At 38.0% G+C, this 26,584-nt stretch overlaps 1 protein-coding gene across 5 annotated transcripts in view; it reads right to left on the bottom strand.

The window, feature by feature from the left end:
- The window catches only part of LOC134798247 (sodium channel protein 60E-like), a 302,130-nt gene that overhangs the window by 38,204 nt on the left and 237,342 nt on the right, over positions 1 to 26,584 (bottom strand). For all 5 annotated transcript variants that reach the window (XM_063770625.1, XM_063770627.1, XM_063770626.1 and 2 more), the window contains exons 7-9: positions 23,674 to 23,893; positions 2,027 to 2,161; positions 1,285 to 1,502 (exon numbers count right to left, since the gene is read on the bottom strand). In XM_063770625.1, the coding sequence (XP_063626695.1) occupies positions 1,285 to 1,502; positions 2,027 to 2,161; positions 23,674 to 23,893 (573 nt within the window). The remainder of the gene's footprint in view (positions 1 to 1,284; positions 1,503 to 2,026; positions 2,162 to 23,673; positions 23,894 to 26,584) is intronic.

Raw genomic sequence — 26,584 nt, 5'->3', positions numbered from 1 at the left:
GTAAGTAAAACTGAAGAAATATGTTTTTTGTAGGTATTCAAAAAAGTAAGAAAGAATATAACCGTAAAAAACTTTTCAGTAAAAATGTCGTCGCTCTTATTCCTGACTAATGTTATTTTTCTAATAGATACGAAGCGTTGACGTATGAGCTACCTGTTGCTGTGATCGCTATAAAGCTATCTAGTGCAGTGACTACATTGCTTTAATTGACCTGTTACACTGTCTAGGTAATAACGTTTACTTTGCGAGCGGAAAAATCTGGAGCTTGTGGGATAATAGACTTACTATCTCGATGTATCTAGTAGGGAACTCGTTAGGAGTTCTTGTCAGTTCGTTTGAAAAATTAATTTACAGTACATATGGTCCTATTTTCCCGCACTAGTGCGTAAAATAGTAAGTAGTAGTAGTAGTAGTTAAAACGTTGTACGATACACGTGCGATTAGGTAATTCGCAACTCGTGTCGATTTAAAACACTCCCTTCGGTCGTGTTTTAATTTATCGCCACTTGTTTTGAATTTCCTCTTTTCCGCACTTGTATCGTAAATAACTATTTTCTCACTGAACTAATTTTTGTTATCAACTATTACGTACTTTATTCTGCCAAATCAATTCAGTGAGATGATTCTAAAAGTCTAAACTAATTGTTAGTGAGGTTGTTTTGTTTTCTATAGGTACGAGTATGTTTTGTTACCGATTTATTCAGCTCAAATATATGGTTTTAAAACGTTTAAATCATTTCTTACTTTACCAACACAAATCTTCTAAAAATATTGGGTTCACTTCGCAAGTGAACTCGCTTTTGAGCTTCTGACAAGAAGCGCATGCTGACAAGTACCGATAATAGATCTATCACCGGCACGTCGAAGTAGTTTTCTTTTCAGAAGCTACAGTTTGATGGTCCCGAGGGTTTCCGATATCGCTTCCCATTTTACAACGAATGAGTAAATAAATAATGGTAAGAATTTGTAAGAGATACTTATGGCGTCAGTCGCTAACGAAGACGCTAGTTCAAATTCAGCCACGGCCTTTGCTATATTTTCTTTATTAAGGTATAATTATGACATCTTTTTTCATCTTATAAATTGAGGGGAGTTATTTCTGCATTTTAACGCTTAACCTATTTATTAACACAGTAAAGATGGTGTGCTTATCGACTTTTTTATCATATGAGAGAATTCTGCAGCCGCGCATGACAGCAACGCCGATACAAGACCAGCCTCAACCGTTTTTTTCTCAAAGACCACTAAAACTACGTGAACAATATCCATTCATCCTTTTCTTACCTCTCAGCCACAGCAGCAACGGCAGCGGCATGGTGTATGGCGCTCTTCCCTCGTTTGCGTCTCCTCGTCCGCTTCCGTGAATACGATGCTAATAGAAGCCCTTTGCGGGCGTCTATCCTCTTCTTTGAGTCCTTGGCTAGGGTCCTGACGGCCAGCGACGTGGGGTCAAAACTGAACGTCGAGTCGTCCCTGTGTTCGTTTAGGTCCTTTTTTCTTTCCTGTGATAAAATATGTATTGTTAGTGCGTATAAAAGGTCATACGTGGACAAGGAAAAAAAAAATTTAGGTAACTCTTTTAGTCTTAAAAGCTAAGGATAATGGATGCTGATTTCTGGTTGGTACTTCAATCACCGAAAATTTATTATTTGTCAAGCGGACCCCAAGCTCCCATGAGCCGTGGCAAAATGCCGGAATAACGCAAGGAAGGAGAAGAGAGTACCTACCACTTGCGACCTGCCTCTATTGATATGCGTCCTATCTCTTTGTGATCTGCAAACTGCAAAGTTGCAAACTATCTCTTGTGTGATTAGGCAGCATCAGGTTTATTTGGTAGAATCCCCCGACCACCACCGACAAAATTACACTCACTTCGGATCTCAGGATCTGAGATCTAGCTGCGACCAAGAGGTCGCACTCAAGAGAGTGACCTACCATTTTTGACCTGCGACCTAATCATGTGTGGTCTGATCTGCGACCTACCTCTTGCGTGATCTGCGTCCTACCTCCCGTAACTGCGACCTACCTCTTGTGTGATCTGCGACTCCTCCTCGTAGCTGAGCGCCACGACGGCCAGCATCAGGTTGATGAGGTAGAACGAGCCGAAGAACACCACCACCGTGAAGAATGACACGGACATTGGCCCGCAGGACGATAGCACCTGCAACACCATACAGTATGGTTATTTTTTTAGGGAAGAAGCTTTAATAACTAAATGGGTGAAACACATTTCAGAAAAAGGTCACTTCTGTGGTAAAGCATCAGAAAATAACGATCCGGGTACAGTCGCCATCAGATATATCGGAGCGGCCAAGGTGCTCACAAGTCACAAATATCGGAACACGCCTCTACTGTCAGGGCGTTAGAGCGCGTGTTCAGATATTGAGAACACCTTGGCCGCTCCTATATATCTGATGGCGACTGTACATATATATCACGTTTTTTTTTTAAGTCTCAGGGACTGAAGATCCCGCTATAGGTGCTGTTTAAAATTTGCTTCTGATTCTCTTAACTTTGAGATGTCTACAAGGAAAGACACGAACGAGTTAGACATACAATATAATGTGCAGGTATGACCCTAGTGTAAAATAATTAAAAAATGTTATGTTGCAAGTCGGTGTTTACGCTGTCATGCCTGTCATGGTCGGTATAACACGAAATTTGGTAAACCGCATATAAATTTGCTCGAACGCAATCATCGTTAGATTGGTTATTACTACTCTTAATATGCTATATAATATGCTCCATCTCTCTCTCTCGCGCAGTAGGTAAACAAAAAAGTTCTATTTTGTAAAAAGAAATATTTGCCTACCACGCCATAACAACAATATTTGTCGCGGGCGGTTTCATGTGTGAGCACTATAAAACCCTTTGAAAAGAACGGGCGCTGTTATTTATTCTATTTTACGCCAGCAAAATCCTTAAAAAATTCACATCATTTTTATTCATCAAAAGAACATCGAATCCCAATTTTACTAAATTGCTCCAACCAATTGTGCAGTTTGTGCGTGATAAAATTCTGTTATGATTACTTTTGACTGCACTGTGTTTATCGATAAAATTATTGTTACGCCAATAAACCGCTTCAAATAACTCATTAATTAAGGTTTGTCTCGAATTCGGCATTTTCATTAAATAGCGGGAATGGCGGTAAACGTTTCATTTGGCATTAAATGGATCTCTGGACGTCTGTCATTAAACATTTCGAAACAGAGCTCCTCAAATGATCGAGAATCGAGACTTTAATTCAATCAACGATTCGAACGTTGAAAGGTTGTCGAACTGCTCGTTGCCTTGAATGTGCTGGGTAATCTGAGCAGAAGAAAGGTAATTTCACATTAAAGTGGTTCGCTTTCCATACAAAAAACAATTGCGTTATATTAAGTAATTACACACTATTACTACCTACATAAATATGTGCGCATCTATCTACTTTCGAATGTTTATTTGCGCTAAATTGATAGTAAAACTTTGTTTCATACAGAAATCACGTTTTATTTTTTATCAAATCAATACCAAAATAACGTTTTTCGCGTGCTTTCTGTGTAAAACAAAGTTTTACTATCAATTTAGCGCAAATAAACATTTGAAAGTAGACAGATGCGAACATATTTATGTAGTAATATTTAGTGTGTAATTACAATTGTTTTTTGTATGGAAAGCGAACCACCTTAAGTAGGTATAGGCAAAGACATATGTAACTTCGTATAAGACGAATAAAGTCTAGGAAAAAACGTGCCTCGGAATTCAAGTAAAAGTCATTCTCGAATAGATGCCGCACACACCTTTAGCCTATCCTCGGCTAGATGGCGTGACGACACCGTTTCATATTTAACAATTTTAACACATAGATATCAGTGAATGAACATGGATCAAAATGATATAAAAATAATAAAATCATTTATCCATATATATACATTTTTTGATAACTTTATACGTTTTCATTTTGAGTTTTAGTCGTGTGTCGATAGATGGCAGTAAATTTACAGTGACTACAAAATTTACAATGACAGGACCCCTCTATAGCTACCATCTATTCTTTTTGGTATAGGTAATAGGTACCGTAAAATCTCCCAACGATAGTCCAAAATCTCTCTGTGAATAACGGATACGTTTTGCCTATTAATCTGTGTATCAAACCCAACAAGATACTCTGTTAATAGACTTCGGAAAATTATAATTTCAAATCAATTTAATCCGTGTTATTTCTTCGCCAACGCAATAATAATGGCTATCGCAACAATGGTTAAGTAATCAAGAAACTACAAAGTGAAATTCCCGCCGAATAGATTATTTAATCTTAATCGCGTATTATTTCAGTCGTCTCGACTCGAGCTAGGGCGCCATTTAAACTATGAGCAGCACGAAATAGAAAAGAACTCTAGTCTCCACAGAAGGGTCTTCAGTCTCTGAAAGAGTTTAAAAGGCCTTCGATTTATTATAAAGCCTTAAATAAACAATAATAAATACATAATATCATGCAGACATATTTAAACTCTGCTTTTTTTTCTTTATCTACGGCTATCTTCACGAATCTCAAAAACTGAAGACACTTTTTTTCTTTGTCTCATTCAATAGTACTTGTGATCCTGAGTCTAAATAACCAAAAAGTGGATGGTTTAAAAAAAAGTAAATGGTACCATTTTGAAAACCCCCATATAATGTTAAGTACGATGGTTTAGTTAAGAAATCGTCTCGGCCGCCCTCGCGTACACGATGGAAATACACGGCCGCTTTGATTTAAATAATTGAATCCTTAATGCTATGCCATACTTGATTAATCACATTAAATCCACATATTCCACATGCAAATATTGGTTCATTAATGTAAATTGTAAATTCGCGATCAATGACTGATTCTGAATTTGATGGCGTGTTTATTTTGCCTATTAGTTCATGTCCGTTACGCAAGTGACAGTCCTGATTGAATTAGGGTAAACGTCCTAGTGCTTACAGCCTGTTTTTCACCTTTATTGCTTGACGGATCGAGTAAGAGTGAAGGTGGCAGCTATTCGGACAGTGTCCAGCAGCGAGGCTGCTATTACATCACGATTTATGCAGTTATAATCGATGTTTTGCGGTATTTAAAAGCAATCAGTCAGTCTGTCAGCCAGTCATCTTTTAGTCAAAGTCTACAAATGGCTTCTAAACTTAGCGTTAACTTAAATCAAAAAGGCCCTTAATCAAATCCCAGCGAACATTAAATCAACAATAAATGCACAATTGTAGCCGTACCTCAGCGAAACTTACCTTAATGATTTGAAACAGAGATAGGTCAATACTACAGACTGGAATCATGGATATAAATTCGCGTTTTAATTTATTTATTTTTATTTATTTAAACTTTATTGCACAAAGTATATACAAAATGTACAAATGGCGGACTTAATGCCAAATGGCATTCTCTACCAGTCAACCATAGGGCCAAACAGACATCTACAATTGGTGCAGAGAGAGAAATATACCTATTCAGTGAATATAAAAAAAGCAAACTATACATATAAACTACATAAATAAATAAAATATATATAAACTACTACATATTTATACAATACATACTATAAATATAATAATGATGGATATTATTCGAACTCTTGTTTTAGCAAATGCTTACGCAACAACCGCTTAAAAGAAAACTTACTTGGAGCTTGTCTAATATTTAGAGGGAGTGAATTCCAAAGACGACTAGCCTGGACGGCGAAAGAATTAGTCATAAAACCAGTACGGTGAGAAGGTATGGTCAGTTTGAGAACGCGGGAGGTACGCAGCTCACATCCTGGACGAGGAGTATCGAAGACGAATTTACTTTTGAGATATCCAGGAGCAGAAGGCTCAAACAGGATTGAAAATAGGATACAAAGGATCCGAAAGGACCTACGACGACGGATGGAGAGCCAGTTGAGCTGCCGGCGGTAAAAGGAGACATGATCGTATTTACGAAGTCCAAATATAAATCTAATACAGTTATTGAGTAGACGGTCTAGTTTATTGAGTGATTCCTGAGTGGCATTAGTAGTACACACATCCCCGTAATCAATTATTGGTAACACTAAGGACTGCACTAACATTTTTTTCGTGCTTACAGGCAGAAAGTTTTTAAATTTATATAGAGTTCTAAGTGTACCTGTGACCTTCCGACTTGTCTCCGAGAGCTGACCAGACCAGGAAAGGTTGGAATCTAAAACTAATCCGAGATTCTTAACCCGACTGCTCACCGGAATTACAGTATCCTCAAAAAGGATCGGAGCAACAGGTACTGTACTCAACCTAGACATTTGCCACTGGCTACCTAAAATTATGGCTTGGCATTTAGCTGGATTTACACAAATGCCAAAGCTAGCAGACCACTCGGCGATGTAATCCAAGTCAGCATTTATGGATGAGATAGCCGTGTTTATATCTTCCACGTCAACTTGCGCGTACAGCTGAAGATCGTCTGCGTACAAATGGTAAGAGCATCGAATCTTGGCCGTAATAAGATTAATAAAAATTGAAAAGAGAAAAGGAGAGAGAATACCGCCTTGAGGTACTCCAGTACTCAGTTCAGACCAATCAGATAACGAGCGGCTGGCACGGACTGCCTGGGCTCTATCGGAAAGATATGAAAAGAACCACTTTGTGGCATCTGAAGAAACCTGCAAATGAGTAAGAGTAGCCAAAAGTAGGTCATGGTCTACCGCATTAAAGGCGTTGGAGAAATCTATCAGCACTAACACCGTAACTTTGGAAGATTCCATACCGAGTCTTATGTCCTCTGTAACTTTAAGTAGAGCGGTGGTGGTGCTGTGTCCAGACCGGAAACCAGACTGCAGCGGTGAAAGGAGACTGTTGCTATGAACAAAGTGTGAGATCTGTTTGTGGGCCGCGGCCTCCAGTATTTTGGACAGAAACGGGAGAATAGATATGGGACGAAAGTGGCTAAGTGAGCTCGGATTATTAATTTTGGGGAGTGGGATGACAAACGCCTTACGCCAGCATGATGGGAAAACGCCAGTGAGTAGAGAAGTATTGACTATGTGAGCAATAACTGGCAAGACGCTGTCCAGAATGTGAATAATCATAAGACGACTGACATTATCATGGCCAACGGCCTTAGATTTAATTGATACTATAATTTTGCGGATTTCTTCAATGGCGACAGGAGAAAACGTAAAAGGAACGATATCTGGAGAAGTAAAAGAGGCAATGAGAGATAAAGTTTTGAATTTAATTAATGGATTGAGAGTTGATGTTTTAGAAAAATGCGAATTTAACTGGTTTAATGTAAAAGAAGAAGAATCTATATCAGGTTTACCTTTACCAATGCCAAGCGATCTCAAAAATTTCCAGGTGTCAGCAAGGGATGAGTTCAAGACATTTTCGTGGATATGCCGACGCTTTGCTGCCCTTACCGTTTGGTTACAGCGGTTTCTAGCAGCTTTAAAAAGACCCCAGTTACCCTCACTCCGATCCTTCTTGTATTTACGAAACGCTTTATCCCGTTTAGCCATCGCCATCCGAACATCCCTTGTGATCCAAGGAGCAGGCGGTCGCCTCAGTCTCACTGCGCGAACCGGCGCGTGTGCATCAAATAACTTTAAGAGAGAGGAGTTAAAATTGGCTACTTTCTCATCTACAGTTGATGCACCCAACGCGGCAGCCCAATCAGCCGAAGCGGCGTCCCGCTTCAAAAGATTTATATCAAGTCGGGCAAAGCTCCGCAAATGTACGACTACCGGTTTTGGTTTGGGTGGCTTGACTTTATATGTTAAGAAAATCAAATCGTGGCGTGAGAAGCCCGGTGCCAGAAACTGGCCAGAGTTAATAACGTTATCTAACGACGATGTCAGAATCACGTCCAGCCATGTATCAGGGGAGTCAGAATTGCGGTGCGTAGCCTGCAAGGGCACTAAGGAAAAATCTGCCGCTTCAACAATAGATCTTAGATGCCGTGATCTGGATGTGTCCCTCAGCAAGTCTGTGTTAAGGTCGCCCATAATTATGTGATGTGTGCACTCTGAACCTACATCCGACAGAAGGTCTTCAAATGCTGCAAAATAGTCAATAGTGGGTGGACAGTATATCACGCCCAGAATTATGCTCACACCGTGCAACTTTATTTCAAGTATTAGATTTTCCATTTCCATTTAATGCGGTCTGATCTTCGCTAAATACATTTAAATCGATTTGGCAGTATGGTCGGTCCTCTCGATAGAAACCGCTAACGAACATACAGTTACCTTTAGGTACAGTGTTTCAGCAGAAGTTAAATCGCCTTAGAAAATGACCTTAATGGGACCTCCCTAAATAAGATGATATTTACAACCGGAAATGCAACAACCGTGATTTTTTCGAGAGACTACAGTAATAAAATTAAAGATTTCAAGAATTGTACAAGAAGGCAAAGTGCATCGCATATGGCTGCTTACCGTGAAGCGAGCCATATTTTTCACTGTTTTTTTTTTGCTTGAGTGTATCTTAACGGAGCAAATGATCTGCTCACTGGGTATATTAACTAATGGGAATTTGCATGGAACCCAGTCGGTAATATTTACTAGTCTCTTATCCGAAGCTTAGCCAACGTTGATATAATGAAGGGCCTTCCCGAAATGAACTTTAGTCTGAGCGTATTCATAATGTAAGGGCTGTTTTGCTGGGCCTTAATTAATTCTGCGAGGAAGGGCGCCCAGATGATATCATCTGTAGACGTAGTGGTGCCAACTCAGTAGGGCGGTTTCTATTTTATGTATAAAACACTTGTCTCAGCCCTAACTTTTTTGTGCTTTGTTAGTTAGAATTTTCTAACTAATAAAGCACATAGAAGCTCTATATACTTACCTAGATTACCTAGAATCTAGATTGATTCTAGGTAAGTAAATAGTGGAATAATTTTCTATTAATTTGCTTTGTAAAATGCGTCACATGAGATAATTTTAAATATTTTATTTGTTAGTTTCGTAATAAAAAGTTCTGATATAAAAAGCTAATGTATTATTAGAGTAACAATTAAGTATAAGGACCACCCCACACTAGCGTCTCCCGAGCGTCGGCGTCTACAGTCGTCGCGCTAACAGCTAATTTAATTGTACTGATCAAGCCGTTGATTTTATCATTGCTGCTGTTTATTATAGTGGCCTGTGCCGGCGCCACATTTAGAAAGCAAGCTGATACTGATTTAACAATATATTACAGAATTGATCTTGTTTTATACCTTGAAGATCGATATCACGATTGGTGCAAGCGAAATGGAAGTCGCGCATAAGGGTCCACTTTCTTTGTCCAATGTCAGTGCGTCTCACCCTCTCATTAAAGCAAAATGTGATACGCAATACACACTGGACAAAGAAATTGGATAGGTGGAAGGAGGAGGTAAGATGCGCACGAATCATCACGACGATCGTCAACGTCATATCAAAACAAGATCAAAAACATAACAAATAGCTGAATTAGAATCTACCTCCAGACCAAACAATAGCACATCTGTGCACCTGACGTCACGGAATACTCACGAGATTTGTAATAACGTCACGACGGTGAGGTTATTACAACGCCCTCGTGTTGCAGTGTTCCAACAATGCGCTTTTCAACTTAAGCTGTTTCAAATTTGACATTTATGATGAGATTACTACACTATCTCATTGTAAATGCTGTGCTACGTTAGCTTGGTCCTAGTCTAAATATGTATTTTAGTGGCAAAACATCGGCTATTCATTGTTTTATCTACTATTTATTAGAACAAATTATTTTCAGGAAACCGGATAAGTGCGAGTCGGACTCGCCCACCGAGGGTTCCGTACTTTTTAGTATTTGTTGTTATAGCGGCAACAGAAATACATCATCTGTGAAAATTTTAACTGCTTAGCTATCACGGTTCATGAGATACAGCCTGGTGACAGACGGACGGAAGCGGAGTCTTAGTAATAGGGTCCCGTTTTTACCCTTTGGGTACGGAACCCTAAAAAATCAAATTTTTCAGAGATTTTTATATTTTAGTTGGAAAAATTCAACCTATGCCGCCGTGGCCCGGTGGCCGAATGGCACAAGCACCTGCCGCAATCGCAGAGGATGCTGGTTCGATTCCAGCCTGGGGCACTGGAGGCCTTGGTCACTTTTTCTTAGTACCTATATGACATTTATTTCAGTTCATTGATTATTATTTAAAAACAAGTTATTTTCATAAAAAAGTAATTCAAATACAGTTTTTGACATTCGCTGTTGTCTGGGTCATGAATAGTCTCATGGTCGTCGTGGTAGAGGTGCGCCACAAAAGCAGGATAGCTCATGATGATTCTAAAGCTACTCACGCTAGAACGGTCCGGGTCCGGGCCGAGGCGTCTGACACTTAGTTTTCTATAGAAAGCATCACGTCGTCGCCGATCATACGTCAAAGAAAACGAGATGTCAGAAGCCTCGGCCCTGACCCGGACCGTACATGAGTTATCCTTTAATCACGTCATTTGGACCTGTGGTGGTTTTGTTGTAGTTGTAACGGTACCCGGTAAACGGGTCCACCGGACGAAACCGCCCAAAACTATTTCACCCGGGCCGTGTTTGAGTACAGGGTGTTATTATAATCTTGAGTGTCGTTACAAAGACATATGTAACTTCGTATAAGATGAATAAAGTCTAAGGAAAAAACGTGCCTCGGAAATCAAGAAAAAGTCATTCTCGGATAGATGGCGCACACACCTTTGGCCTATGCTCGGCTAGATCTAGATGGCGTGACGACACCGTTTCATATTTAATAATTTTAACACATAGATATCAGTGAATGAACATGGGTCAAAATGATATAAAAATAATAAAATCATTTATCCATATATACAGGGTGTCCCATAAGTGACACGTCACAGTGACACTGGAGGTAGACCAGGCCAAGAGGACCCAAACTAACTTAACATGACCCCAGTAAAAGTGGCAGGGTTTTCGAGTTATGGCCAAATTAAGGTTTTTCAAGAATTTTGACCGTTTTTAACATTGTTAGTGCCAGTGTGCACTCGGAAAGGTCTCGAAAATTTTTTTTTTATGTGTACGGCATCATGAATAGTTTATTTAGATAACAGAATAGGTATTTTATCGATAAAAAATGCAGAACACCGAAAAAGTACTGGTTTAATCTTGAATTAAATTCACGGCGAAACATTAATTTCGACTTTGACCACCTGTCGTGAAAAAAAATTACTAGAAAAGTAATGAGCAAATTATGTCAAGTTATTGCGCATGTTATGCAGATTCAACAATGGTAAGACACATGTACCTTCCTGCAATAAAATAGGAATTATTATCATCTTACGAAAGCCTCATAAAAAATAAGATAAAACTAGGAAATCAGCAATCCGTTGCTACTTAGTAAAAATAACGATTTATGTTAAGATATCTAATTCTGGATACAGAAATAAAAAAACGCCTATTCAGTATTTACTAGGGATGTACCGACTAGTCGCCGACTAGTCGGGAAAGCCGACTATCCACGGCCACATTTGTAGTCGGCGATTAGTCGGCGACTAGTCGGCAAAAATGGCCGATTAGTCGGCACTTCATAAGTCCCAAAAAAACAGGGCAAAAAGAAATAACAAGCAAATATTTACCATAAGCTTTTCACCTATTTTACCCAAATTCCTATTTAGGGTGCTTACGAAAACTATTGTTCGAATTATTGACCGTGTGTTCGCTTTCTTATGTTCGATTGTCGTATTAAATCGCCTCAGGTTTTTTTTACTGATTTTATTTTTTAGCGTTACTATAATATGATGAATAGCGCGACGAAAGGGGTAAAACGATTCTTAAGTGCATCTGAACCGAACTTAGATGAAACTAATTAATTATCTGGCCGACTAGCCGACTAATCGGCCATCCGAGCGCCGATTAGTCGGCTAGTCGGCCAAATCAATAGTCGGTACATCACTAGTATTTACCGAATGGCTAAAAGAAAGAGATGGAAAATTGTTATCTCCCTTTTTAAGGATATCATTGAGTTGATAAAGGTTCAAAGAAAATAAAATACTGCAGGTTGAAGTTTAATCAATTTATTAAAATATTTGCTCTCTCTTTCTTCTAGGCATTCGGCAAATACAAATTAGGCGTTTTTTTTATTTCTGTATCCAGAATTAGATATCTTAACATAAATCGTTATTTTTACTAAGTAGCAACGGATTGCTGATTTCCTAGTTTTATCTTATTTTTTATGAGGCTTTCGTAAGATGATAATAATTCCTATTTCATTGCAGGAAGGTACATGTGTCATACCATTTTTGAATCCGCATAACATGCTCAATAACTTGACATCATTTGCTCATTACTTTTCTAGTAATTCTTTTAACGACAGGTGGTCAAAGTCGAAATTAATGTTTCGCCGTGAATTTAATTCAAGATTAAACCAGTACTTTTTTGCATTTTACATTGTTTATCGATAAAATACCTATTATGTTATCTTAATTAACTATTTATGATGCTGTACACATAAAAAAAAACTACTTCGAGACCTTTCCGAGTGCACACTGGCACTAACAATGTTAAAAACGGTCAAAATTCATGAAAAACCTTAATTTGGCCATAACTCGAAAACCGTGCCACTTTTACTGGGGTCATGTTAAGTTGGTTTGCGTCCTCTTGATCTGGTCTACCTCCAGTGTCACTGTGACGTGTCACTTATGGGACACCCTGTATATGTCGCAGTCAAAAGTGTGAACTGGTCAAAAGAACTTTTAACCGACAAAAACAGGCAAAACTGCTTTTGACTGAGCATGTTGGTCAAAAGTAGTTTTACCTGAAAATAATTGGTTAATAGTAATATTGTGACTGTTACTATCAGTCAAAAGTAATAGCAGAAATAGGTAGGTTAGGGTTTTTTTTTTGCTACGCCCTAAAAACGAAACTGTTCCCAGAGATAGGTAGGTTAGGGTTATTTTTTTTGCTACGCCCTAAAAACGAAACTGCTGCCAGAAATAGGTATGATTTTCAGGTAAAACTACTTTTGACCAACATGCTCAGTCAAAAGCAGTTTTGCCTGTTTTTGTCGGTTAAAAGTTCTTTTGACCAGTTCACACTTTTGACTGCAACATATACATTTTTTTGATAATTTTATACGTTTTCATTTTTAGTTTTAGTCGTGTGTCGTGTGTCGATAGATGGCAGTAAATTTACTGTGACTACAAAATTTACTATGACAGGACCCCTAGATACTATCTATTCTTTTTGCAATCGCTTACAGAACGACCGAGTCGATGGATCAGAGTACCTACAGATGTGTAAGTTGCAGAAAGTTTCTAAAAAGTGGGAAAGTTCTCGGAAATTTCAGAAAAAGTCAGGAAATAAAGGAAAGTTTCATGGTAATGGTTCTGCGTACAAAAATATGTGATGTTCCCAAAATTTGTCCATGCGGAAATTTCGCAATTTTTGAAACTTTCCAAAGGCACTTTCAGAAGGTCAGAGTAGTTAGAGTTACAATAAAGTCTGTAAATTCGTTACGAATTTTAAGGAAAATATTATGTTAGTGGATTTAAAATTCAACGTTAACTAGTGTAATGGTTGGTCAAGCAAGACCTCGACTTAATTCGTAGGTACTTAACCCTTCTTTGCATGATTTTTTATTTTTGCCCCAAATTAATATATGTATCACGTAATTGTTTACCGATTTTAGAATAAATAGTAAAAAAAATTATATCATCGATTTTCACTGCGAAATCAGTGTTAGAAGTTGCATAGGCTAAATTATATTTTTGTAAATATATAACTATTAGTAAAGGGTAGGTATAGGAAAAATCTTACTGCCATCAGAAAGGTACTTACACTATTTGTGATATTCCTATGATAAAGTTTGTAAATATCAAATAATTACAAACCCCGAAAAATCTGCCCAAAATCACATAATTACTAAAAATCATCAACTTCTGTGCAATTTCCAAGTTTTCCGACATTTCGTCTTAAAACAAATGTAATTTTTATAAATTAAAATACTGCGTAAAGGATGATGTTCCGCTCCCATACAAGTTTGGCCCAACACTCGCGAAACATGGGTGGTATATTGTTAGGCTCCAAACATGAAATCAAAGTCCCCATAGTTATTAGAAATTCACGGACACTTCACAGAACATTATAAAAGCGGAATTTCTCAACGATTTTGAGGTTAGGAATTCTGCCTTGTATCGGGCCATGTTAAATATTATTATGCCTTATTACAAGGAAATAAGGTGCCGTAAATAGTGTAAACATATCGATGATATTGGGCGTTTAATGGCTGTCAAGGAACAAAAATCGAATGAGTTGGTATTAGATTAGGTTAATACGTTTTTTTAAATAAAATAATATATTTAATATGACTTCTTTAAATGAATAAGACATAGCATGCGAACCGGGATAGACTATAACAACTAGAGCTGTTTTATAGTAAAAATTGTTATAGCATCAAATGTAAAACCAATCGCTTAAGTAAACATATTTACTTCAATTCCAGAGAGAGAAGAAATACAGTAACAATCACAGGATTGTTATAATGAATTCGATAAGTAACTCATTCCAAAAAATAATGTTTCAAAAACAAATGTTTGCCTAAAAGGCACTTAATTATAAACTTAATTTATTTCAAAGAAGTTAGAATTCCTATTTTGTAGGTTTATCATATAGGTAATTTATAAAAAAAAGTTAGATATATATTTTTCCCTTTATTTTAATGTATTTTTAAGTTTTAACCTATAGATGGTCAAGCAAATTTTGTCAGTAGAAAAAGGCGCAAAATTCAAATTTTCTATGAGACGATATCCCTTCGCGCCTACATTTTTCAAATTTGCCGCCTTTTTCTACTGACAAGATCTGCTTGACCAACTTTATTTTCGTGTTATTCATACCCTGATATCAAATAAGGTCTTATTAAAAAAGTTAATCAATTTTAAAGAAGTAAAAAACGACTTCAGGTGGGAAAGCCGCGGTGAAAGCTAATTGTAAATTGGTGCTCTTCTAGATTTCATACAATACTATCAAATAAATATGTAATAATTAATATGAAAACACAATCCATGGCGACTCTATTCGTTCCATATTCGTTCGCTATTCACTTTTGACGTAAGTCATTTGGGTATGTTACAATTAAAGTCATTGGAATAAAAAGTTTTTACTGTATCGCAGTATTTTTTGCAATTTTGATACTTAGTGATTAAAACAGTATGTCGTTAGTGGTAATTAATGTTTTTCTTTGTAGTGAGCGTTATTAGCATCAACAGGAACATCGTAGAAAAGTATTTTTCACCTCAGCAGCTCGAACAAGGGTACTTTGCTTCTTAAAAACAGTGAGCAAAATGCGATTTTGCTCACTGTGTCATTTTGTCTCACTCAGTGAGCAAAATCGCATTTTGCTCACTGAATGAGACTCACTCAGTGAGCAAAATGCGATTTTGCTCACTGAGTGAGACAAAATGACATTCAAGTGACCTTCATAGTCAAATGTCATTTCAACATGCGGGGTCTAATACAAGTTCGATATACTTGGGTTCTATTATCTCTGTCCCTCTAGGTATGTTCTCACTGCTTAGGGTGAAAAATTTTGTGTACTACACGAGATCAAAGTTATTTACGTCTCGTGCGCTTTTGAATCCCTTACTACGCTCAAGATTCTAAATTAGATTCACTCGCTACGCTCGTGAATCTATTATAGAATCTTTCGCTTGCACGGGACTCAAAATAAGCACTCGAAGAAATATCAAACTTTGATCTCTTGTTGTACAAATAACTATTGCTGCCATACTTTTTTGTTTGGCTCTGGACGTCCATTTATGAAATGTCATTGATTCTATGTAATGGCGTGGGATGTGTTGATTTGGTTTAATTACTCTTTAACTTATTTTTTTTACTAAGAAGTGTCCGTTGAAATCTAATAAATGTATGAGATTGTAAGAAATATTATGAAATTTATCGTATATATAGCATGCTTATCGAATTGTAGGCCAAATTCGGCATGATCCTTTATGTAAAAAATCAGAAAATGGATTAGTGTTGAAAGTTGACAGTCTTAAAAATAAATATCAATCACCTCCGAAAGCACCTTTATTTCATAGGACAATCTTATGATGGAAATTTCCATCACCATGCAAAGAAGGGAGTTTAGGTACGATTTACTTTACATGTATGTCCGGTCGAGGCCGATGACAATAGTATGATAGCGGATTATTGATATTTGGATAGTTGGATATTTGTTACACATAACGAGTAGGTACGTAAAAACTAGATTAAGCAGAAGCAGTGAGTGAGTGCTTTAGATTCTTTAGAGCCATTCCTTCCAGGAAACTTTTTCAAAGTGAAGAAAAATATAGATTAACCCCTTATTCATAAAACTTTACAGGCCTTATTTAGTTAAATTATGTTGAATCCCTTTCTTACAAATACATAAGTCAAAATGACAGATAAGAACAAACGATTATTAGGTAGCTAATCGAGATTTGTAGCGCGTTTATGAATAAGGGGGGGTTTAAACTTAGTTCTTTGGTTACGTAAAACTCATTTCTAAACCTTTTAAAATTACAATAAACGTTAACTTTCGGTTGTAAAAACCGAATAACTCGGCGATAAAGTTGCATCGAGTAACAGGTGCCGAGGTTACGGCGCTCGAGAGGCGCATTCAGATTGTTCTAATACGATAACAATATCTTACAAATTTCAGCGCATGGCGCTCGCAATATTTGTTAATACTCCGGGGACTGTTCCTTCAATCTCTTTTAATTAGTTAGGCTTGATTAAAAAAAATAATAATTATGTTTTACGTACCTATTATCATATTAGTAGTAGTAAAGTTTTAGTAGTAATCACTTTATTTTACACGACACAGGTTTACATCAAATTTACAGAAATAGGGGTACAAAGGAGAATCGAGGCGAGTATATTATGTGCTAGACCTCCAAAAACATATCTACAAATATTTTACGTGACTGCTACTCCATATAAAAATGAACTGTCATAGGACTATCATTCGACGAGAGAGATATTATATAATAGAAGGATGCACTGAGAAAGAGAATATTGGTATAATGTTTGAAAAGTCTGAATGCACCTCAGAGGTTTAGAGCATTACTCATTTTGCCCCGGGAAGTGTTTTACTCAGACATAACCCATACAACCATTTCCAGTCGCCGTTACGACGCGGTGTTGACACATCTTGTGTCGACACCGTCTGTTTCGGTCACAATTCCAGTCGCAGAGTCGTCGCCGTGTCGACACAGTTACCAGAAATGGGGAAGGGTCGACACATGACACAAAGTGACATAAAGTGTGGTCGCCGTGTGCACACATTGTTTCGGGTTTGCGACTACTTTATGCCAAAATCATTCGTTCATTCGTTCATTTTGTTCCTGTCAAATGGAAACTGTCAGATGGAAAAATACTTAAATAAAAATAAGTGACATTAATACGCCATCTCTAAAATGGATTACAAGACGTAATTATATATTGTTTGCATTTATATTACAATAGGACTTAAATTATTACGGGGAATTAAACTGCTCGAGTGATTTGATAAACTAAGTGTAATATAATCAACGCGCCACCACATTGTTTTAGTTTAGCCGGAAATGAAATTGTTTACTTCTCAGTGCCTGTGTTCATAACTATATTATTTGAAGCATTTTTAGTACTTCGATGCGTATACTATACTTAAATAACAGAAATAACGCTTTACATACTACGAAACTTGTTAATTATGATGTATAAATATGGTTTAAGGCTGAGAAATATTGCAGTCACAAAGTAGTTGCAATGTTTCGACTTTGTGTCGACTCTGTGTTGACACATGACACGCGCTGTCAAAAGTAATAACAAAGTTACTGGTATGTTACTGGATTTGCAAAATGGCTCCTTGTGTTGATTTGTTTTCAGATATTCTCAAAGTGTAAAAATGCCGTGGTCAGAGATGGGCATTAATCGATTAACTGTTTATTCGACTAATTAATGGAATAAAAAAGTTAATTCTCAAATTTTAATCGCGATTAGTTTAGTCGACCTAACATAGATTGAAATTGAATTAATCTGAATATTAATCGAATAAATTATCGATTAAATCTCGATTGAAAGTTGACAGGGGGCCATTTTTGTACGTAAAAATAATAGAAATGTCTTGCATGCAGATGGTAGCAAAACACTTTGTCATAAAAGTCGAGATGGGTGTCGATATATAGGTTTTAGGGAGTGCCGATTTTGAAAATAATGACCATTTTGGAATCCGAAATGGCGGCCATGCACTGTGTCATAAAAGTCGTCATGGATGTCGTTTTATACGTTTTAGAGGGCCCCAATTTTGAAAATGATGACCATTTTGGAATCCAAAATGGCGGCCATGCACTATGTCATAAAAGTCGTCATGGATGTCGTTTTATAGGTTTTAGGGGCGAAGATTTCGAAAATGATAACATTTTAAATTTCAAAATGGCGGCAATGCACTATGTCATAAAAGTCGTCATGGATATCGTTTTATAGGTTTTAGGGGGCGCAGATTTCGAAAATGATGACTATATTGGATTCCACTTTTATGACAAAATACGTAGCCGCCATCTTGGATTGTAAAATGATCATCGTTTTCGAATTCTGCACTCCCTAAAACCTATAAATCGACATCCGTGACGACGCAAGTTATCTTTATTTTCAGATCTAACAAATTGCTACAGAATACAAAGGACAAAAAAAAAGCGAGGAGGTAATGAAACAAGCAAACATACAGATGATTCCTCGACGCAATTGGATGATTCTTAAATTGTGTCCAGATTTTTTTTGTCATAAAAGTTTTTATTTTTCACATATTACTCTCACAAGTTCCGTGACATTTCGACCTTGTGTTTTTTTAAGTAAATGTTTTTGTTTATCTATGAGGATCTCACTAGAATAGTATAATCAAGGTATGTTTATATTTGATGAATGAAATAGTAACGCAAAAAAAAAAATATATTTGTGTCTTATATTCCTGCCGAAGACTTTTATTTTACCTTTTCCTTCTACACAAGTTTGGCCAAGTAATAAGAATTTAGGGCTCTCAATTTTATTTTGACTTCTACAACAGTAAAGCTACGAGGCCATGTTTGGTATCGTTTTCGTATAAATTCGCAGTACCAAATTTAGTTAAGGTATCACATTGACACCATTCCGAAGTAAAAACATATAAACTTATTAAAATACTTTCTTTTAAACTCCTCTTCACGCTTAAACTGCTGAACAGTTTTAATTTAAATTTGGTACACATATATTTTGAGTCCCGAGACAGGATATAATAAGTTATCTCAAAAATCATCCTTTAAAGGTGTGAAATGAGGTGTAGGGGGGAATTCAGAATTGACTTCTTGAAGTTAATACTGTTTAAGTTTAGGTTTGAAGTCATGTTTTTTCATCATTTTTAACTAAATCAAAGATGTAGACCATCCCAAATTTCATATAAATCGGTTCAGCGGTTATTGATTTCCCGTACAAATTTCCACGCCACTTTTCACACCTTCAAAAGATGATTTTGGTTATAAGATCTATCCTATGTCCTGTTCCGGGACGCAAACTATTTCTATACCAAATTTCAACGAAATCGGTTCAGCGGTTAAGCGTCAAGAAGAGTTTCAAAAAAACCGGCCAAGTGCGAGTCGGACTCGCGTATTAAGGGTTCCGTACATTAAGTCCGACTCGCGCTTGACTGCACATTTCTAATAGGTTTTCCTGTCATCTATAGGTAAAGAACTATTTTGTGTATTCTGACGGACATACATACAGACGCACGAGTGATCCTATAAGGGTTCCGTTTTTTCCTTTTGAGGTACGGAACCCTAAAAAGATTTATTTTTATTTTGTGGAATGGTGTCAATGTGATATCTTAAATGGATTCAGCACCCCAGATTTATACGAAAACGATACCAAACACGTAGGCCGATACCTTCACTGATATAGATATATCAAGATAAAATTGAGAGCCCTAAATAAACTTTCAAGAGCGGATATCTCAAAAACTATTCAACATATCGAAAAAATTGACTGAATAAACTTGTAACAAATTAAATTATAGATGGTCAAGCAAATCTTGTCAGTAGAAAAAGGCGCGAAATTCAAATTTTCTATGGGATGATATCCTTTCGCGCCTACATTTTTCAAATTTGCCGCCTTTTTCTACTGACAAGATCTGCTTGACCCAGTATAACTTTCATTTTGTATAAGTGGCCATGTCGCTGAGATGCATAGTTTCCGAGATATAATCGAAAAACCGGGCAAGTGCGAGTTGGACTCGCGCACGAAGGGTTCCATACCATAATGCAAAAAACGGCAAATAAAAAACGGTCACCCATCCAAGTACTGACCCCGCCCGACGTTGCTTAACTTCGGTCAAAAATCACGTTTGTTGTATGGGAGCCCCACTTAAATTTTTATTTTATTCTGTTTTTAGTATTTGTTGTTATAGCGGCAACAGAAATACATCATCTGTGAAAATTTCAACTGTCTAGCTATCACGGTTCGTGAGATACAGCCTGGTGACACACAGACGGACGGACGGACGGATGGACGGACGGACGGACGGACGGACGGACGGACAGCGGAGTCTTAGTAATAGGGTCCCGTTTACCCTTTGGGTACGGAACCCTAAAAACCGGAAAATGGGACCTTCAAAGCCCCCTCTCTCCCCCCCACTCAAGGGCTACGGCCGGGGACTTTTGATATGTTCACCTCCTAACTTGTCAAACCGAGTTACGGAGTCAAAAATTGTGTTCCGAGCATTTCCCTCTACAACTTTTGGAGCATTCGTTGCCTGACCTAAGTAGCTTATTGAATTTCTTTAAAAACTTTTCTGTAAAAGGTTGACGGGTGTTGGGTGTTTATATGGTTTCGGTCGATTATTATCATTTGCATTGCCCATGATGACTTACTAGAATTACGAGCACACGCTACACTAATAGTAGTTTGACAAACCTTGGTTTTCAAGAGGTATTTTATATTGACATTTGCTGTCACAAATTTGCTGTCAGATTTAGTCGCAAACCGCACGCAAAGTGCACACAAATGTGTCGACACCTTGTTACGGAAAAGTGTAGACACGGCGACGACACTTTGTTTCGAAACAATTCTAGACACATTGTGTGGACTCTGTTACGACACATCTGACATTTAGTTACCACTTTGTGATTCTGCGACTGGAATGGTTATATGGGAACCACGGTTTATGTCTGAAATTTATTCAAACAACTGCTTTTGTTAGGTAAATGTGATTGCTACTTAGGACTAAACAGCGGTACCTAACTGAGGATAGTTCGGTCGGGTTATACTTTTTTTAACGAACTTATTATGATTTTGAGTTAAATCAGTGTAATAGTAATACAGGAGTTTTACATGGAATTGTTATTAACAAATTCTCTTTAGTGTTTGTTTAGTTTTAAGGCAAAAACACCGTTGACTACTACGAGTAGGCATGTATATAAAATAGTCAGGTTATATAAGTATGCATCACCTGGAGTCCTGGATATACTCATAAAGGGGCCCACAGATTACCAGCTCTCCGGACGACATCAGCCTGTCAGTTAATCGCAAAAGGTGACAGTTCCGAACAACTGACAGGCTGATGTCGTCCGGTGAACTGGTAATATGAAGGCCCCTTAATACCTAGGTATACCTATACAAAATTCAGTATCCCGAATGTTCAATTTCTCAATTTCTCCTAATTTAAAAACCAACATACCTAGGTACCCGTATTTCGCTGATTATTCCCGAACAAAGTTTATTAGTACATTCTGTTCGCTTTATAAACTATAGTTTCGAAGGTAAGTAAAGTACTTACTACACAAATTGTTAGAACTGCGAGTGCAGTAATGGCGGTAAATGAGTGTAAGCTTTACTGAAATTTGCGGATAAATGGAGGAGATTGGATGTATACATAGGTAGATATGTAGCGATGTACCTATTGTGCTTGTGCGCAGGAATACGAGGGAAATGATTTATGTAGATATGTATTTTAGTTTAGAATGAACATAACCAATATAGTTGAGGGACTGAAGAACTATGTCTAATAATTTGCGAGTGGGAATTATTATAGCTAATATTAGGAAAATCAGGTTATTGCTTTCTATTACTACCAAGTCTGTACCTAACAACTTTTTACCACGAAACAAGTTAACAAACTGAACAAAAGTCATGGTCGACAACAGCAGTAAGTATAACTTGGTATTAAGTACTATCTAGTAACAAATTTCTCGAATCTTGTTAGACAATTATATGTAATCGTTACCGCTAATATCCTATGCCAATATGCCAGCAATTAATTAATAATCGGGTGAAAGAATCGGGCCTTTTCAAGCGCACTTACCCGAATTCTGTGGTGTGGTAAAAGGTATAAAATCGAGCCTTAGCTCATATATTCATAATTATCGATAATGCGTTCATAATTTAATATTAACATATTATATTATATGTGTTTATATTAAATTATGAACGCATTATGAACATTTTATTATATAATATATGTTTGTATTAAATTATAAACGAATTATTGATAATTATGAATGTATGAGCTAAGGCTCGATTCTGTACCTTTTACCACACCACAGAATTCGGGTAAGTGCGCTTGAAAAGGCCCGATTCTTTCACCCGAGCCTCATTAATCTTTTCGAACTCCCGCTACACATTTGTAATGCGTCTATAAATTCTCGGTCAGATGGGTGGGTAAATCATTCTCCTGTGACAAACGGACGCTTTTTTGGACTTTTTGATTGAAAAATGCCTCATACACAAAGAGTGGCGTCAAAACGGTTCCCACAAGACTTGTTTCAATACTGTACGACACTACTGTGACATAATTAATCATAATAATCTGTGTAAAATTTGCTTATTCTACAATACTTACCTATAGCAAAAGTTCAGTAAGTAAGTTCATTGTCTAATCTACTTAATTAAATACTCTTACTAAAACAAATCACTAAATACCTATGTGTTTTGGGAACAATTTGGGCGTCCACTCTTAGACAGGTTGTCCGATCACCATTGGGTGGCGATCAGTGAATAATTAAGTGACATTTTTCTTTTTCGAGGTTTTAGACAAAATACTGAAAAGCCAGCGATCAAGGATGACTCACGCTAGACCGGGCCGTGCCCGGGCCGGGGCGTCAGACATGTCATTTTCTATGATGGCTGATCGGTGATCACGTGGTGCTTTCCATAGAAAACGAAGCGCCGGAAGCTCCGGGGCGGCCCGGCCCGGTCTAGCGTGAGTCATCCTTTAATAATTACAGGCATGTCTTTCATTCGCATCGACATATGTGGATGGTCGCGAAGTGCCGGCCGCCGGGCAGGTTGTTTCAGATAATAGGACTCCTCTCGCCCACCAGTTTAAAATATGCATCTCTTTTATTCGACGAGTATGTCTTATCGCCCTAATAGCCGATCACTAATCGTTCCTCACTGATCCAACTACTAGGTACCTACCTAACCTACCGTAAAATCAGGTAACTATAGTCCTTACTCCTTAAGTACACCTATGGTCCAGTTTTTAACGTTGATTCTTAACGAACCTTTATTATTTGTACTCGTTACATTTATTTTGGAGCTTAGATACACTAATACTCTTTCTATATTATATACTCAACACAATTTGAAAAATACTTAAACATATTTTACTGGTACCTGAATTTGGACCATAGTTGTAAATTGTGGACGTTAACCTGATTTTACGGTACCTAAATCTTTATCGTATCAAAACAAGTGACTCACCATATTGTACACATTCTCCCAGTAGTCCAGCGTAATAAGCTGGAATGTGGTCAGCATGGACCACAGGAAGTTGTCGAAGTTGGTGTACCCGTGGTTGGGGTTGGGGCCGATGCAGAGGCACGTGTGGGTGGGCGCGCAGTGCCGGGCGCCGGTCAGGTTGCCGCAGATGATGGGGTCGCCGTCTTCGTCCACCCACCAGTTGCGCGTGTCGTTGATCCATCTGCAGTGAAAGGCTGATTTAGTTTTGACCATTGCTATATATTGGCTATTTAAGCCAAAGAAGGGTTTCGTACTCAAATGATAAAAATGGGACCCTATTATTAAGACTCCTCTGTCCATCTTTGTCTGTCACAAGGCTGAATCTCATGAACCGTGATAGACAGTTGAAATTTTCACAGATGATGTATTTCTGTTGCCGCTATAACAACAAATACTATAAAGTACGGAACCCTCGGTGGGCGAGTCCGACTCGCACTTGTCCGGTTTTTTACCTTTTATAATAAGGTTGAGCTAATTCTGACTCCTTTAAGATATGCAGTAACTTTGTAGCCATTCGATAATTTATAATCCTGTGTTTTTCCTGATATGAGTCATGACTAGAGTTGGGATTAATATCAAAAAATAGTATTTTTTAAAAAGCTGAATACCCACTGTGGTTATATAAATGATGGTAGAGTCGGACCAAGCTAAGTCTGCCCGGTATTTGCAATGATTTCAAAGTACCTAAAGCTACTCATAAAGGCAAAAACGTATGGAAATTAATTTATTTTATTTAAATTTTAACCCTCCGTATTATAGTTCGTATGTCTAAGCACTGATCAGTGTGAATGAATTTAAACCATCTAATCAGTGCTTAGACATACGAAGGGTGGAACCTAAGTAATTGTCAATAAAGGCAACAGCACGGTGGTCTGTTTGGCATTAGAATGACGAGCACTAGGACGTTTACCTTAACAAATGAATGATTCATACTATTTTCGCAGTTCCACCCACATTCATGTGAAACATGCGTCGAATTTCCACCTTAATTGTTTCCATGAATACCGAACAGATGGCTAGTGACGTCACTTCATCAGTGCACAACCCACGCTCCAAACATTTATGCCGCAATCTGATTCCAGAGGTCACTTTCCCTCGCGTTGCTTAGACTAGCATACCTAATCACTGGCTGCATTATTATGCATTGGATGCACGGAGTTTGTGCATGTTTGCCCGGCGACCGGCCTAATTCAGACGAGGTCAGCTTAATCCTGATTTTCGTTGTTGTCGTTTGATGGGAAATGTCACATGATGAACGAGAAATAAGATTGAAAGAACGCATACACCGAGTCATTTACTTTGCATGTAAGGTCTGTCCACGATAAAAAGTGGGCAGCATTTAATAAACAATAAAAAATAAAATAAAAGACAACTGACATCTGTCACTTTGATTGTTAGATAGCGGGAAGAATAAACTATCGTTTAGGGCTATTTGGAGTTTATAAATTCGTAACATTTATAAAATGTCGTCTAGCCAACTGGACATCCGAAAAAAGATCGTGTACACCTACAACCAAAATATCGGTATATCGCAAGGAAAGTTAGCCAAATTATTAAAAGTTCCGAAGTCAACCGTGCAAAAGGTATTGGCTAATTATCAGTCCAGATTGTCTGTTTCAAGAAAAGGTGGTTCGGGTAGAAAACGCGGTCCTGCTGATAAAACTAAGGCAAAAAAAGTAATCGAGCATTTTAAGAAGAATCCAACTCTCTCTGTCCGTGACGTCGCCAGAAAATGTAAGGTATCGAAATCGTATATGTCCAAAAAATCAAGCAGCGTGCAGGTTTACGATCGTACAAGGCAACTACAGTTCCTAATCGCGATGCTACAAAGGATTATTATTATTATTGGGAGCCTATAATGTCCCACTGCTGGGCAAAGGCCTCCCCCCACTTTTTCCAGTCTTCCCGATCCTGTGCAGTCTCTGGCCATTCCCTTAAAAAGGAGTCTAACTCGTCTCGCCATCGCCGACGTGGTCTGCCAATTCCTCGTTTTGAGCTGGGCTGCCACTCTGTGGCGATCTTGGCCCACAGCTCACTCGGCATTCGGCAGACATGACCAGCCCAGTCCCACTTTAGCTTGGCCGCTTTCCGAGCTACGTCGACTATTTTTGTTCTGGAGCGCAGCGTGGTGTTCCGGATACGATCCATTAATTTCACACCTAATATGCTGCGCTCCATAGCTCGCTGGCAAACCCCTAGTTTGGACCTCTGATACGCCGTCAAGGACCAAGTTTGTGCACCGTAGGTGAGAACTGGAAGTATGCATATGTCCATGAGTCTCCGCTTAAGTGACAGGGGGAGATCGCCTTTCATCAGATGTTTCATGGACCAATAGCTCCTCCAGGCGTTTTCAGTCCGTCTTTCGACTTCCTTCTCTTGTCGCGCCTGGAAGGAAACTAGTTGGCCCAAGTAAATGTACTCCTGGACATATGCAACCGATTCTCCGTTTATCTCAATCCTACGTGGGGTGCTGCTATTTGTCATTAGCTTGGTCTTCGACATGTTCATCCGAAGTCCAACCTCGAGGCTTGCATTGCTGAGGTCTTGAAGCATTGATCGATCAATGCTACAAAGGATAAATTATGTAAAACCCGGGCTCGAAAGTTGTATACAAAATATTTGACGAAGTTTGGTTGTATTTTGATGGACGACGAAACATACGTGAAAGCAGATTTTAAGCAATTACCAGGTTTGCAGTTCTATGTGGCAAATCAAAGAGGGAATGCCGATAAAAAATTTACAACAAAAAAACTAGATAAATTTGCAAAAAAATTCCTTGTCTGGCAAGCCATCTGTACATGTGGTCAAAAAAGCAAATCGTTTGTTACTACGGGTACGATTAACCAATCCATTTACACGAAAGAGTGTTTAA

The sequence above is a fragment of the Cydia splendana genome, chromosome 16 (genome assembly GCF_910591565.1).
Source record: "Cydia splendana chromosome 16, ilCydSple1.2, whole genome shotgun sequence".
In the NCBI taxonomy this organism is placed as follows: Eukaryota; Metazoa; Arthropoda; class Insecta; order Lepidoptera; family Tortricidae; genus Cydia; species Cydia splendana.
Note: the sequence above shows the minus strand (reverse complement) of the source record. Positions and strands in the feature narration are given on the sequence as shown.